General features: G+C 41.7%; 1 protein-coding gene across 1 annotated transcript in view; it reads right to left on the reverse strand.

Annotated features, from left to right (window-relative positions):
- Nucleotides 1-14,649, reverse strand: part of frem2b (FRAS1 related extracellular matrix 2b) — a 49,641-nt gene extending 34,992 nt beyond the window's left edge. Inside the window, exons 1-2 of the mRNA XM_070905708.1 lie at nt 9,624-14,649; nt 8,508-8,597 (exon numbers count right to left, since the gene is read on the reverse strand). Coding sequence (XP_070761809.1) covers nt 8,508-8,597; nt 9,624-14,634 — 5,101 coding nt within the window. The 5' untranslated portion in view covers nt 14,635-14,649. The remainder of the gene's footprint in view (nt 1-8,507; nt 8,598-9,623) is intronic.
- Between the last annotated feature and the right edge of the window lie 2,044 nt (nt 14,650-16,693).

A 16,693-nucleotide genomic window follows, 5' to 3' on the forward strand; every position in this document is an offset into this window, starting at 1 on the left:
ATCTCAAAGATCTTTTGGTGCAAAGTCATAGATACTCTGGTAGTTACATGAGTGAATTGTGTGAAAAATAAGAAAGATGTATGATATACTGCAACTATTACAAGTATTACATTATTAGTTGCTAATCACAATTCCAATGAGATAGCCAACTGATGATGTAATAACCTATCTGTATATAATATAATATCTTTTGTCAAAGTTGGATGTGTAACACCTAATTTACCACCTGGGAATCAATAAAGAGTTAACCTATCTTATTGCAGATTGCTAATTTGTTGAATCAACCTTAACTCTATTACCTCATAGTAGATGTAACATATACTTCCTACTAATATAGACTTGCAAGGACCATGGTACACCAATTTTAAGTATTGCTACTATATTTGTCAGCTAGACTAGGTGTTGACATTACAGTAGATGTGACAGAGGTCTTCTGCTACTGTTAATGTTGTTTTTTAACTGATGTGTTTTTAAATGGTGTGTGATTACTTTAGTTACCTGGGGACAATAAAGATAATGACTGTAAAGATTGAGAGATTGTGGTCAGTTCAGGTCATGTGGCTTAAAACTTTTCATAAAGTATAGGCTCTAACAATTCAATACAGTGTAGGTTACACTTATTAGTAAAACCTATTATACTGTTTTTATACAGCAAATTGATTTAATATGGCATGACAGCATTAAAGTGCTGCAGTGCTCACAAGTTGAAGCTCACTGATAGAGACAGGTAGAAATAACAACTGCGATAGTTCCCAAATAAACCTAACACTTTTTACAATTACCACAGAACTGGATCAAATGTGTCAAAAACTCTTCACATAAAATCTACTTCATGAAGCTGCTCTCTGTGTCAGGCTGCCATTCAGAGACCATGGGTGTTCTAAGCTAACACAAAGATGCATGGCCTGGTGTCAGGAGCACAACACCTGGACCCCCGAGGAATGGAATAAAGTATTAAGATGTGATGAGTTCTATTTCAGACACAGAAAACTATTAGATCTGAAGGACAAAAGCTACACGTCAAAGGGGATAAACATGAGAGGCGAGCAAAGGTTGCACTGTTGCCTACGGCTCTATCTATGACATTTTAACTCACACACACACAGTGTCCTTTAAAACATGATCAACTCTCTTTAGAACATAAATCAAGTGCAAATTAAATCTGTTAGCTGACTATCCCAAAGGTTTCACAATGCCCCAATAGCACTAAATGTCCCCCCCTGTAATGAAACACAAAGTGCAAAAAAAACTGTTCTTGCATTTGACTTATTGACTATAAAATGTTGCAGAACAATTTTGTGGTAATTGTAATAGCTTCCAGATTGCCCTGTTGTCTAGACCTGCACCCTGTGGCTTGTCTTTGTTTCCTTCTTCCCATTTGCTTACTAATATGTAACTCTTCACTCCAAGCCCATGTCCTGGAAAACCAAGATAAGCCCAGGCATGGTCTAGTTAATTTCAGGCAGCAAGACATTCCTATGTATTCTTCATGGGGGAAGGGTTGATCTGAGGACATTTCACTCGTTGTTCCAGACATGTCTTTTTTTATGTTCCTCAAAGCTACATGGGGCAAAAACCAAAAAAGAGTAGTCTATATTTTCCATGGACTAATTAAGTCTAAGGCAAATATCAAAATAATTTCTCTTCATATGTAGATGAGGCTGCATACCCGCCGAGCTCACTAACTACATTTGAGCCATCACAACTTGTCAACACAGGCGGTGTTTAGAGAGTGAACTGCACATCAGCACATTCATGCCATCGCTACAGGCGACAGGAAGCAGCTTGACGCCTTGCCCCCGCCAATACTGGGACCAACAGAGCACTTCTATCTTTCATCTCCTCTGACTGCTCTTCCCTCCCATTTCTCAACTAGATGACTTCTCATATCCTGCCTATCAGGCTCCACTTATGGGGGAGAGCAGGTGGTGGAGGTGGTGGTGAGAGGGAGCTTGATCCACACACAGAATCCCCAAAGGGTTTCATCAGCAGCTTTTATGAGATGAGAGCCCTGTTACTCTCAAGACACACTCCTACCGTGTTCACAGCAAGCGTATAAAATGCCAACCTTCTCAAGAGAGTTTGCTTCCAACTGTGTTACATTTTCAATTCCCCTCTACTGTATATATTTTCTTGGCAATGCTGATGATATCAAAATGAAAGGAGCTGGTGTTTTTCCTGGCCTACATCATAGCGCTCTAATCAAAAGAGACAACAGCTTGAAATCAAAGACAAGGCAGTTATCAATTAAACTGTAGTTGATGCCCAGCATCTTGATGCAACATTTTAGCAGTGCCAGCTTCATCTCTGATTATGGGATCAGGCAGCTGGCCCAGAGATGGATAGGTGGTGGATGCATTGTGAGAGTGTGACTGTGTATATGTGTGTGAATGTTTGCACATAAAAAAGTACATGCAAAGGCTCCAGTCCTGAAAACCAGGCTCAACTGGAGAGAGTTGAGACTCTACAGCCTTAGCCCAGCTGTCAGAAGTTTATCATGCAGCAGGGCTGAGAGGAGCAGCTTCGGCCCACTGCTGGGATTCAGGGGCCAAAAACACATTATCCAGAGTGATTTCACAAAATTGAACAAAAGCTCTGCTACTGTGAAAAGAAAGATGTCACAGCAGTGAATGTAGCATCACTGACTCTTAGTTCCTGCTGTTTTCTGGGAATATCAGATTTGTCAAAACACAGTCTCATTAAATCGTTTGATATGTTAAGGCCTAAACTCATACAAGACACAGATGGAATGCTCCCATAAGACACTGATATTTAAATTTTGCTTTGATTTTCATTTTACTGAACATTTCAGGCACTTTTACAAATGTTTTATCTTCTCCTTTCTCCTTTCTGGCAAAAGCTATGTATAAAATACATGTATTTATCAGATTTTCTGGAGTAGAGGGGACACTTGACTGTAAAACTCAAAACTGATAACACAAACTTCAGCCTGTGAGCTTTTTCCACAAAAGAAGGATTTTCTACAAACTCAGTGCTTGAACAACCCCAGTTCTGCTAGACTGATATCCTAAGGCAGGTATGACGACACATATCATCATCCAGGGAACAAGCCCGGACCTGGGGTTTCTATACTTTTGGGAATTTGCCTTTGCTTTGTTAACCTTGGCTCCACACACTTACTGTGGCAGCATATCAAAACAGAGGAAGGTAATCATCAAGTAGGGTTTCCCTTCGGTTTTCCAAAGGTAAAATGAGGGCACATCAGTGTGAAAGGATCTAAGAAGCTTTAGCCATGTTTCATCCAAATGTGATATGCAATCACTACCAGAATTAAAATGATATATATTGCTGTCTCTCTTCCAAATTAGAATTATCAATACATTTAGGCCTGTCCCAGCAGACACATCTAAGACAGCATAAGATTTCTTTTCTGACTAAACATGGACTGTTTTAGCAGTTATCTGCACTCACGAAAAAACTACAATGGAGAAAAAGAAGCATGAATCTCCATTGTGTCTGCTGATAGGAATCCAACAATCTTGAGCCAAGGAAACCCAAGAAAAAAAGACAGATTGGCTAATTCATAATAGAACAATAAACCTCTCACCAACATGTTTTGTCTGGCTTTTTATTCTTTTTCTAAGAAGACTCAAGTCTGTCAGATCACAATGAATGTTTCATCCCCTCACCGGAGCACAGGTTCATCACTTGTTTGGTTAGTCACTTAAGCACAATCCAGATATGCTTTTACTTTAGTCATCTCTGCTCTTCACACACACATTAAAGGGAAATATATTTTGCAGATACACCTTGTTATGGTGCGTTGAATAGAGAAGAATGGCGCTGGGTAATAAACATCGCAAATATAACTGCATTGCAGACCATTGAGAAAATTATGACTCAAAGTTAGTGACTAAGGACATAAGGGAGCAGTGAGCCACGTAAATCACTCTCCATCTAAAACGATTATCCTAAATCCTCTCTGTAATTCCGTTTTTCATCTCCAAAGTGAAACAGCTGTTACCCAGGAATAGCTCCTCTAATCAACTCCCAGATGTTTTTATCACAAAACATTTTTCCATAACAATAATATTTTATTAGCGGCAGCACAGGTGGACTGTGAGGAAAACCTAACACCCTAAAATCTCTTTAAAACACAACAACTGGACCAGCTATGTAATTTACTGAAGCTTACAGCATACTTTATGCATATGATTCATACTATAGGTCCCAAGGACGGAGGAATGTTATACCCCCGAAGAAAAGTGTAGGGGAGACAATTTCATTAATAACAGGATAGAAACACATGGGGAAACTGCAGAGTCATCACCTGCCCTGTGATGGGGATATTATAGCATACACAAAGTCTATATTAACCTTACAACTACATGTGAGTGCATGTTCCTTACTTTTGTTGTGCTCTAGCACGCTATGGGGAGAAAGATAATCCCTCCTAACCTGGGATTAGACAGGAGGGGAGACAAGGGGGATAGATTCAAGTATGCACTCAGTGTCACAAGCGATTACACAGCGATAACATGGAAGATGTGGAAGATCTCCACGGCAGATGTTACTGCAGGCCGAAATGGTTTGGAGGATTTATTAGGTCGAGGTACTCACGGGGACCTGAATTTATCTTGTTACACGAAGCAGAAATAACAAACGAAACACGCTTGTTGAGGTGAGCGCCGCAGACTTGAAACAGAAAGAATGTTACAGTCAGGAATTTGTTCAGTGTTGCACAGACCCACTACAATTTTGAATAATTGATTTTCATACTCATGCATTTTACATACAAAACAAGTCTCACTCAAGGAAACTTTAGACAAAGGTGTAGAGTTTGACCTTCAGAAGTAGCACATTTTTATGAACTGAACAATCAATGATTTTTTGCTGCCTCTTTGTAGCTCAGTGAAAGAAAGAAATGAGATGGACAGAGAGTTCCTGGAAGGAAAAACAAAGGCCATAGCAGTGTGTCTGTCAGTAGGAACATCCTTGGTGCTGACTGACTAGCTGGAGGCAGACAGGGATTCAGCTCCACAAACAACTGCCTGGGAATGCCAGGGCTTGTGTGTGCTCAGGTAAGCTCACCTGAATGCACCTGAATCCTCAGGAGACAAGGGGAGGGCTGGAGTTCACTGACACACAGCAATTAACTGACAGGATGACAGGAGCATCCCCCTCCCCAGCACACACACACACACACACACACACACACACACACACACACACACACATACAAACATCCAAATACCAATCTTGTTGTAAACAAGACACTTTCTAAGTAATTAAAGAGGTTTCTGGCCCACGCCTCTGTTCGTGACTTTGCTGTCCAGGTGTGATGTTTCTCCAAAACAGTAAACAGACACCCACAAATTAATATGTGTAATTTCAGTCCTCTGTGATTATTCATTCACAGCTTTGACAAGCTTGACAAATAGCGAGACACACAAGCGGCTCTGAGAAAAATAAGCCCTGTTAATCTCCTTTTTGGCAAAAGCACCTTCAATACAACTGTAAAGGCACACGGTGGCAGCTTTCTGAAATGAAAAGAAACTGGAGACAGAAGGGGAAAATGACACATAGAGTCCACAAATTGCCAATGATTACAGTTTTAGACTATTACAAAAAATGTGCAGTATAATTTCTAAGTGATTTGTTCTACTACAATGGGATTAAAAGTGGCAGTGTTTTAGTTTAGAATCCTTCTTTTATTGTGACACTGATACTTATTAAAAATGATATTTTTTGGGATGTGGCCTAATTGCTATCTTGGTATTTGTGGCAAAAAGCCCATCTGGGGTCTTTATGTAGCCAAGTTAATTGAATGAAACAGCAAATTCTCTTCAAGTCAAAATTATATAAGCATAATTTACATAGCTAAACAAAACAATTTACTAATGGTCTATCATCCTTTTTAGCAGTTCTTATAAAATCATGAATATTTGCCCACTTAAAGCAAAGGTCATTATTGCAGCCAATATTCACATCCAACTGTGCCAACATAGATTTAAATTTGGGCTCTGAACACTCCATTTGTTTAAATGACACATCAAGCAGCAGATGCATCGCTGCCAAGAAGAACTCAGCCCTTGGCAGCTCAATTTCAGAGAGCCGTGACTGTGCCATGTACCAAGACAATCCATCTATCAGAGAAACTACAATTTCAACAGCTATAACAACCTTGTGGTCAGATGTCAAACTGCCGTAAGTATTTGAGCTGAGAATAGTGATTGGCTCTGAATTTCCACTCATTATCCCGTTGCGAAAAAAATAACAGCAAGAGTAAATTAGTGCCCTGCCCTCCTATGAGTGCAAGTTGTAAATCACTTTATTTTTGGATTGATAATGGACACAGCGTAAATTCTATAAAAATCAGTTGTGTGGGGCACTGATCCCAATACAGAAAATTCATCTTTGAGCAGAGGCAGAGTGACAACAGGTAATGTCAGTGGCTACAACCGGTGCTGAAGTCACAGAATATCTTTGTGTTTAGTTGGACAAAACAAGATATTTTAAAGGCCTCACTTTGTGCTCCATAGGAAAAGGGATATTTTCCTTTTTTTTTTTTTTTTTACATTTTATAGATTTAATAATGAATCAATTATCTTAAAAGAAAAAAAACAGAATAATTAATAATCCTTAGCTGCAACCCTGTTCAACCCAGTCTATTGGTATTGTATATATGTACTGTAAACATAACAACCACCACCCTAAAATGCATATGCATACAAACTCAGTTGCACATACTAATTAACAGTCATAGATATACTCAAAACTGTGCACACATTCACGGTTCATCACAGCCATTAGCAAAAACTCCTGGAATCCCACTGAGCAGCTGTGACATGAAAAGTAACTTTTCACCCTAAGAGAAATTGCCAAGTGCAGTTGGTACATTTCCCAATGAACTTGAAGTGAGGAGGAGAATGCTTTCCACTGCTGAACATGATAGAGTGCAGCTGTGTGCCAGTGTACACCATTCAGCTCCTCCCCAACATGACTGTTCAAAGAGCTGGAGGCTCTGTCTGGGGATTTAGGGCAGCCACCAGCACAGCTTAAATCTTATTTAAAAAATGTTCACTGACTGCCTCACAAGCTGCAGTGCAGTATGTGTCGAGTCCTTATGGATGGGTCATTCAACAAGACTCTTCATCATCATTTGTCAAGCCATTTAGGTGTCTCTATAAAGCACAATTCCCATGTCACAAAATGACATTTTAGACATGGGTCTGACCATTGCAATATTATGATTTGTTTTGTTTGAGAAGATAACTATGATTGAGGACAGAATAAGACACATGCTGTTTTAAATCCTTTTATCAAGTCTAAAAGTAATGTAAAAGATTGTAGCAGGTGCTGAAGTGAAGTGCATCTTACTGCCAGTTCTGGAAGATAAACTACCAGTGTGGGATACAAGTGTGTCATCAAGCATCAAGCAAGCTAGAAAGACAAAGAAAGTGACAGACAGAGAGGCCCGGAGAGATCCATGACAAATAAACCAATTCAGACAATAATAAATGGACCAACTGAACCTCACTCAGCAACAAAAGACCTATGCATGGGCTCGGCAGTTGCAAGCAGCTCAGGTAAAACACTTTCATTCAGTATCACTTCCTGATAAGGAGTTGTCCCCTGCATTTTAGTCATCACTCATTAGCACCCCATCCACCTGTTGGCATTGATGTTAACCTGTCTATTATTCAACTGAAACCACATATTAGTCCCGAGTCGAGAGATGAGAAAATGTGTATGGGGCCCACCGAGGTGCTTGTGGGAAAAGAGGGCCCCTATTAGAGAGGTCCTTTGTGCTCACTCATCACGGCTGAAGGGTAGCAAAAAGGACACACTGTCAGGCACGCTGCTTCTGCTAATCGGCAACACCGGCATGATTGCCTCAAACCACTCACTGAGCCTGTGCCTGATTACATATCTACAGTGGAAGGAAGGTCTTTGCTAATTGTTCAACTAATTACTTACTTGCTAAATCAATCATTACTTTCTAAATCAGGAGGCTCTGGCATGGAAAAAACTATGGGTTATCATGGTGGGGTGCTATAAGACTGAGCTACCTACAGTACAATGCACAGTAAGACTAACAAGAATGTTCAGATAAAAGGTTAATAAGCGTGGAAGCTCTGACATTCAATTTTTTTGGCAGAACTACTGGTTGAATGGAAATCAACAGAGCATGGCATAAACACAACAACATTTTTCTTTCCTTCTCTTTCACTGCATGTTTTCATGTACTCATACTGAAATAAGAAACCGTGTGACGTTATTATTCTGGAAATCTTTCCCATCTGTGCACACAGCTTTTGCATAGTAATTCTGCTAAATTAGGCACATTATGAAGCATATCCAAGCTTTTCCTTTACCTTCTTCAAGAAATCTGAGGTTCTTAAAGTTAAACATGAGACAGTGTAACAAAATTAAGTATTTCAGCCTCAAAAGTCAGCCTCATGATTAGGACTCATTTTAACTTTAATGGTGTGCTTACCACAGAGTATAATTTCAAGTGGGTCTGTTTAAATATAATAACTTACCACTGTCCTCAATGGAGAAAGAGAAGATGTCATTTGTAGCATTGTCACCATCCCTCAGAACATAGCATATTTTCATGTCATCAATTTCAGCTGAAAAAGAGAAGCATTTGCATAAACACCCATGATATCCTACTCATAAAAGTTTGCAACAGTTATTTGGCTTAAATGACAAGTGGGAAAAGATGTCCAATTTGTTCCTGGCAGACTATTTGTCAATAACTGTATAAGAAGTAGGCTGAGGTTGTGTGATGAAATGTGCACACTGCAGAGTGTCAGGGGATCTGAAAGGAGAAACTGCCTGGGCTGTATATCTATTAGACTCCTGAATGATACAGAACATAAAGAATAGCTTGATTGTTGTGGCTCCATCACAGCGGTCTGTTTGCCATCCTGATAGTGTGATGCTAGACAGGGTTCTTTATAGCCCTGGATCTGGAAGATTGTGGAGTTTACAGCCCTTGCTGTCTTCAATATTTGATGTCAGAACATTTCCCTTCAAAGGGACCGATGCATAAAAATGCATAGCCATGATTTTCAAATGCCCAGGAGATAGTGTCTTTATTTACTGTCTGTTTACTCTTGTGAGAACTCTTGAAATATTGAACAAGACTCTTGGGGAAAGCATTTCACGGTGACTCAGTAAATAAAAAAGGGAATACATAGATATTGACCGTACACCGATGCTGCTACCCTGATATTTAGCATTTACTAATTACCCCTCTGGTATGCTTGAAATAAAAATGTATGTACTCATGTTTGGAAAGTCAGTGGTCTGCTGTGAGCCAGATTACCAGAGTCCTCACACCCTTTGTTTGCATGTGCACATTATCTATCATCGTGTCTGTAATCCCCTTGACTTGTCTTCTGTTAGAAAATATGACTCTGGTTTTGTACAAATCACCATTGTTCCCAAAATTAGGCTCTGTATACAAAACTCCTCTAGTGAGATCTGGTCAGCCTGAGGCACTGACATACTTCATCTCTGTAAATAGGCAGTCTTTTTAGTGAAACAAAAACCTTTATGTTTGAACTTCAATGTTATTCTCTCCAGTATATTACACATCTAACGAATGTTACAGGATTGCAAAGTCATAATACAAAATACAACTCTCTTACCTTGTGTGAAGGTGGTGATAGTGGCATTCCCTTTGCCGAGGTTGATTAGGTAGCCGTGTTCTGGGGCAACAGTAATCCTAAAGGTCACAGAAACCTGAATGCTGTCTCTGTCCTCTGCTTTAAGGGTCTTACTGGTGATCACAAACCCCAGGTGACCAGTCTTGAGAACCCGCAATGTTGGGGCCCCCTTGTTTACCACAATCTGCGGTACCCCATTATCCACAGGGAGGACAGTAATCTTCATCACTTGGGGCTTTCGAGTCTCAAATACTGTGTCTGGGAAGACATAGAAGTCTGTGTGAGTGCCATCAGTGACGGTGAAAGAGAAGCTGTCCTCTGCACTCTCTGTGCCATCATGCTTGTAGCTGATCATGTTCTCATTCAGGTCCTGCTTTGTGAAGGAGGTGATGGGCCGGGTGTTGTTAAAGAGCAGGCGACCATGAACGGGTATTTGAGTGACTGTGAATTTCAAGAGGCGGTCAGCGGTGTCTCTGTCTTCCACTGTCAGCTCAAAAGGTGTGATGAGTTTGTTCTCTCCCTCGGTCACCACCAGACCGTGTATTGTCACCACAGGTTTTTTATTGTCCACATCACTGATGGAGACGCGAAAGGTGCGGAATACAGGGTTGTAGCCATCAGTCACTTCGAATTCAAAGCTATCCATTTTCACTTCATCATCAGCAGTGTGGATATAGTAGATTTTGTTGCCAGCCAGCTGGAGCTGCGTGAAGGATGAGATGGGCATCCCAGGTGTGTCTGTGCATTCCAGGTGTCCTCTCATTGGAGCTCTGGTGATTGTAAAAACCAAGTGTTCATCTGGACTGTTGAGGTCACTGGTGCTGAGCAGGTCTGTTGTCAGAGTAACCCTGCCACCCTCTTTAAGGGATACACCTTTACTGATCACGTCTGGGAAAACCATGTCAATGCCACCCACTGTGACATAGAAGTATCTGTCAATCAAAGGGTTGATGCCATCTGTCACATCAAATTTGATGAGGTCTCGAATCCCCTCTTGCCCGTTATGGATGTACACAATCAAACCCTGATCCACTTCGTTCTGTGTAAAGTTCATTCCAACTGTGATATTTTGCAATGTCCCAGAAGGCGTTGTCTTCTGTAAATACCCCTGTCCAGGCCCATAGCGAATAATGTAAGTTAGTGTGCTATCCTCAGAGTCCAGATCAGTAGCTTTTAATACATTGCTGTTTATGACTTTCACGTCACCTATCTCAATTTCAAGGCCGTCATTGATTGCCATCCTCGGAGTCTCGTCATCCACAGGGATAATCATAACTATTACTGTTTTCTCTACACTGAACTTTCCGTCTGTGAGAACAATGTCAAAGCTGTCCTCTGTGGTTTCGTAGTCATCATGCTCATACACAATGCTGGAGGCCTCTCTGATCTGATCCAAGGTGAAGTTAGAGACAGGGACAGTGCCGGTAGTGAGCTGATTGAGAATAAATCCATGCTTGGGGGGTTTGGTGATAATGAATGTGAGCTGATCAGAGGGGAGATCTGCATCAGCACCATTCAGAATGGGAGTGTCGATGACTATGTTCATGCCCTCCATAACAACAAACTCTCTCATGTAAATCTCAGGCTTTTCATCATTAGAGGGGATTATGGAGATAGGGAAAAAGTGCCTTTCAGAGAAATTGATGCCATCAGAGCATCTGAACGTAAACCTGTCCTCCACTGGCTCGACTCCTTTGTGAATGCTTTGAACATAGTAAATGTGATTCTGTCTGATGTCCTTGATGGTGAAAGCACTAATAGCTGTACCGGACCTGGATTTCTCTGAGCCCGGGGCCGGAGAGATATTTTCCACATACCCTGAAGTCGGCTGTACAATGATTGTACAAAGGAGGTCATCATTGGGGGTGTCAACATCATCCGTGCTTATATGAAGAATTTGAATGACATTCTTCTCTCCTTCAATAACAGTGAACTGTGGCCCCACAAAGACCTCTGGAGCCTGGCTGTCCAGGGGAAGAATAGTTACATGCACTCTGACACCTGTGATCTTATTTCCTCCAACGGTCCACTCATCAGACATGTCCGTCAAAGTGAGATTGAAAAAGTCGTCCTTTGTGATCAAGCCTATCTCCCCACTGGTATGAGCATAGACCACAAAGCCGTTAATGATATCAGCTTGGGTGAATGTGCCAGACGGGACACCTTTCACCAAAATTTCACCTAATGATGGCGGGTCCTCCACAATGAAGGTCAAACGGAGGTCATCTGTGTCTTCATCTCTTCCCTGAATGACATTACTTGTGATTTCTGTTGCTCCATTTTCCAGAACATCTATGTAGGACCCAATTGTACCAGCTGGGAGGCTGATAGTTGGAGTCTCATCATCAATTGGCTTCACACTAATCTTTATAGTAATTGGGACAACGTGGACCCCATCGCTGACATCTATTTGTATCGAATCAATTGTCGATTCATCTCCATTATGGATGTACGAAATTCTGTCATTTCCAATATCTTCTAGGCTGAAAGTGTCTCCTTTTGTCATGTCAGTGAATGTAAACTGAATCTGGCCATGCAGTGGAGGCTGAGTAACAGTGAAGGATATTTGTTTGCTATCTGTGTCTGTGTCTGAGGTATCCAACTCAGCACTTGTAATGATGTGTGTGCCACGTTCAAGCACAGTAAATCCAGAGTTGGTTATTTGAGGTGGCTTATTGTCCACAGGCTTTAAAAATATAGTGAAAACTCCTTCTACAATATTTCCAGAAACATCCTCCACAGTGTACCTAAACTGCAAAACATGAGAGGTAATTCCAAGCTCAAGATCAGGTGGTCTGTAAGCTATTTTATGATGGTTAATTTGTGCCTGAGTGAAAGTTGTGACTTCAGTATTTGGCTTTTCAGTTAATACCAGAGCTCCCAATACAACAGGGCTATTCTCATCTGTATCCGTCGGTGGCTGGATGATTGTGTATTTGAGATCCCGATCCTCTGAGTCCAGGTCAGTGTAACGGAGGAATTTCTTTCGGAAGTATGTAAGCTGATACTCATGCACAGTCATTTGCAGAGTCGTGCCAGGGTACAGTTCAGGTGGAAGGTCGTCAACAGGGAGAATTTTGATAATGAACGAGTTCTCACCTGATTGGTTTGGTGGGTCATTGTCATCTTGAACTCTAAACACAAACTGATCCATGACTGTGCTGGCACTGTGAGGCCCAATGTGCTTGTAAAACAGTTTACCATCAGTAATATCCTGCTGCAGCCATTCAGTCACTACTTTCTCATACAATTCATCCTCTGTATTAAACTTCCAGGTTGATGGGTCCTCTGGCGCCTCAGACTGACGCAGCAAGACCTGCCCAATCGTGGAAAAGGGAGGCTGTATTGTGAATTTTATTGAAGAATCCTCTGAGTCGATGTCTGCTGCACTGAGCATAAGTGAGGATATTGGCATCATTTGATTTTTGAATAAAACCAAACCAGTGTTGGCGTTGATGATGGGAGGCTCGTCATCAGTTGGCACAACAGTGATGGGAAACAGAAACTCCACCTCATTTGTGCCATCTGTCATTCTGAAAATAATATTATCACTGTACGTGTCACTGCCATCATGTTGATAAATGACTACTCCAGCGTCAAGGTCAGTCGGGGTGAAAAATTTCCTCCTTGAGCCCAAAACAGTTACTTCTCCATGCCTCAGCCCATCAATAACAGTGATTTTGACTTTGTCTAAATTGTCCTCATCGCTGACTTCCAGATTCTGGGAACTGGACAGAGGCCTGGATTGACCCTCATACAGTAACTGGCCAGTATTCCTAGTCACCACAGGAGCCAACGTGTTCATAGGCTTAACAACAATCATGAAAGCAAAAGGGTCAGACACAGCCCCCTCTGTGTCCACAACCTCAAACTCAATCTGGAAAATCCGCTCAGTGTCTGAATCCACAGCAGGGGGTTTGTAGGCGATTTTCAAGTCTTTGAGGTCTCCTTGGTAAAATGAAGTTATTGGTAAATTCCTATCGTCTGTGCTCACTATGTAGCCCTCCTCAAAGGACAGGGTGGATGTGATGTTGAAAATTAATTCGTCAGGATTAGACTCAACATCCTCTGCAGCCAGCATGTCCATGGTTATCGCTGTCATTACAAACTGGTCCACTTCCATCATCATCATTGCAACAAAACTGGGTTTAGGAGCTGTGTTCTCCTCTCCATCTTTAATCCTCACCAAAATTTTGAAATATTCCTGCTTGAGCAAATTGCCTTCCTTATCATGTAACTCCACAAGCATTGGAATGTAATCTCTGTTTGGTGACTTCAAAGCAAAAGTGTGCTGATAACGGATGTTCATTTTAATAAATTCATCACAGTCCACCATTGTTCCAAGGCTGTCCTCATCCACAAGTTTTCCATACCTGGGCATCACGCTACCACTGGAGAGAGAGGCTATTTTGCATTGTTGTGCACTTCTATCATAGGTGAATTCTAAAATTCGTCTATCGATAGGGTTACTTATGCCGAGCAGTTTCTCAACAGTGAGTGGCATATTTTTGGTTAGCACTTCCAGCTGTGTGAAAATTACTTCCACCTCCATCATGAAAGGTATTATAATCGTATCCATGTGGGTGTCATACCTGAGTTGTAATCTCACTCTATCCCTCGGAGGACTCCTGGAGCCAAAGTGAGAATACTTCACGTCGTTGGGACCAAATTCACACGGAAACTTTTTCGGAGACAGGTGTCCGGGCCTCTGAGACAAGGGATCATTGTCCAGGACTGTTATGCTGCATCTATCACCGGGCTGAACTTGGATAACCAAATCGTTGATGGGATCAATGAAGACTGATCTCCCGAAAGGCACGCGGATCCCATTATTGGCAACCAATATCGTGTCCTCTGACAGCTCGGACCTCAAGGCGTATGATAATCCATAGCTGTCAAAAAGCTGCGCAACTGCATCACCTGTCAGAATCACTGCAAGCAGAATCAAAGCAGCGCCAGTCCCGTGCAGATGCGGGGAAATAATCCAAGCCATTTGTAGTGTGGAACCGCAGAGGAGACACGTTGAACTTTGCGCATTCACCCTTGTAAACTAAGTATGGCTGTTAAAGTTGCAAGAATATAAAACCAGAGTTGGATAATATCACGCACCTATGGTCACTAAGGTGCACCATTCTCTCACAGAAGCTGCACACTGATCCTAACCTAAACTTCATACTCCTGCTTTGCTAGAGTAAGGAGAGTTACGCCCTCCTCTCAGCCGATTGGTTAATATATCCGCTGGAATGCGTATGTCAGGTTTTAAATGGACCTGGCTTGTGTCATTCTAGGCAGACAAAACGATGCCGCGTGGGCTGGACCTCCTCAGAAAAAACGAATAAGGTGATGTTTGAGCATAAGGCAAAATGTATAGCCTGCAGTATGACCAGGAAAGGAAGCGATGTTCGAATTACATTTTACACGCCTAAAACAGGTCACATATATATGTTAGATGTTGTTTTTAAATTATCTACATTTGTTCTCTAGTCAAAGGTATTCACTCACTCCAGACTGCTGCTGACAATAAGGGAAAGCATTCGGGAGTAAAGCTGTATAAAAGAGTCTCTGACAGGAGAAAAGCTTTGTCTCCCTCTCGTGGTTTGCGCTGCGGTGGAGGGAGGATGCTCCACACACCCTTCGTCACCAGCAGAAACCTCTACCTTCGATGCACATTTCCACCGTCTTCTTCTTGATGAAAACTCTGTCTGTCATGACATTCATAGGTTAAACAAGTTCTGCATTGCATGTGTATATACAGCTGTGTACAGTTTGTCAAGGAACACGTAATGAAGCCGGTATATCTGCTTTTGAATGTGTGAGGTGGTATGGCCTGTGTGCAGTCATACACACCAGAGCTGATGGAGAGGAAGCACTGCAGGAATTTGACTGTGTCCACTGCCATGAAATGCACCCAATCTATGAGGCCACAATACAGCTACTCCTCTTGACAGATTTCACCCTGCAAAATAGCTCACAATCTAACCTTAAAGCATGAGTCAAAAGTTCTATTTATTATAGTCATCCAGTGACGTTGTCCTATTTCCTGCTATGCTGCTCTCTCATCGCACAGGTCCTCCAGCTGTCAGACACTTCCCCCAGCACATTCTCCTCTGACTCCTGACAAGCCCAGTCATGATCCAGCCTCCCTCTGAGCTACTCATCTGGAGAACCAGTGTTGATTAAGAGGACACCCACACAGACATTGTGTAGAACAGCGTGGCAGGTCAAAATGACTCAATTATATTAAAAGTAGGTTTGATTTTGGCACGGTGAGCACCACTGCACATCCAGATAAGAATCACAGATATTTTAGAATAGGTTATGACATGTGTCTATGACAGAGTCTGAGAATGTTGATGGAGATGGAGCCATGCAAAATCTTATATTGTCTCATTTACAGGCTCCTATGTTGTGTTCGTACTGTTTTCACATTAAATTACTTTGGGAAAAAAATCAGATTTCTCTAACGCAACCTTGGTATTCATTGTACATAGCTATAGACACAGCTGTTCTGTATGTTTGTGCTACCCCACTGCCTTTGTATATATTAGATACACACATACCTATATGCTCCCCTGTCAATATGTAGCATCTCTAGAGCTTTATATTGCTTGGAAGAATTTGACTTCAACTGTGCGCAGTCCCCTCTGATCCCTTTTAGATCATTTTCATTCCATCCACAAAGTCGTGGGTGCAGCCGTTGTGTCTGCACCTCCCTATAGTTGCGCATTAATGACATACAAACGGACTCACAGCTGGCATGTGTTGAAATCAGTACACAGTAGCTGCCATAACAAACCGTGAAGTTGAGTTGCACTGGACACTGTTGACAGGGTCCAATTATGAATATAGCCAAGCAAACTGCAAGGCAAAGCCCCCAGGCCTTGACAGCTCCTAGTTACAAGAGAAAATGAAAAAGAAGATGAATAGAACTTTCTGACAGCAGCGATGGCAGAGAGGGAATTGGATCATACCCAAACCTTCAGGCTTATTTTTGAGGCGAGGGGAAGTTTGATGATATTCTGTCATATCAGATTTATATCAAATTTATTGTA

Source organism: Enoplosus armatus, chromosome 5 (assembly GCF_043641665.1).
Source record: "Enoplosus armatus isolate fEnoArm2 chromosome 5, fEnoArm2.hap1, whole genome shotgun sequence".
NCBI lineage: Eukaryota > Metazoa > Chordata > Actinopteri > Centrarchiformes > Enoplosidae > Enoplosus > Enoplosus armatus.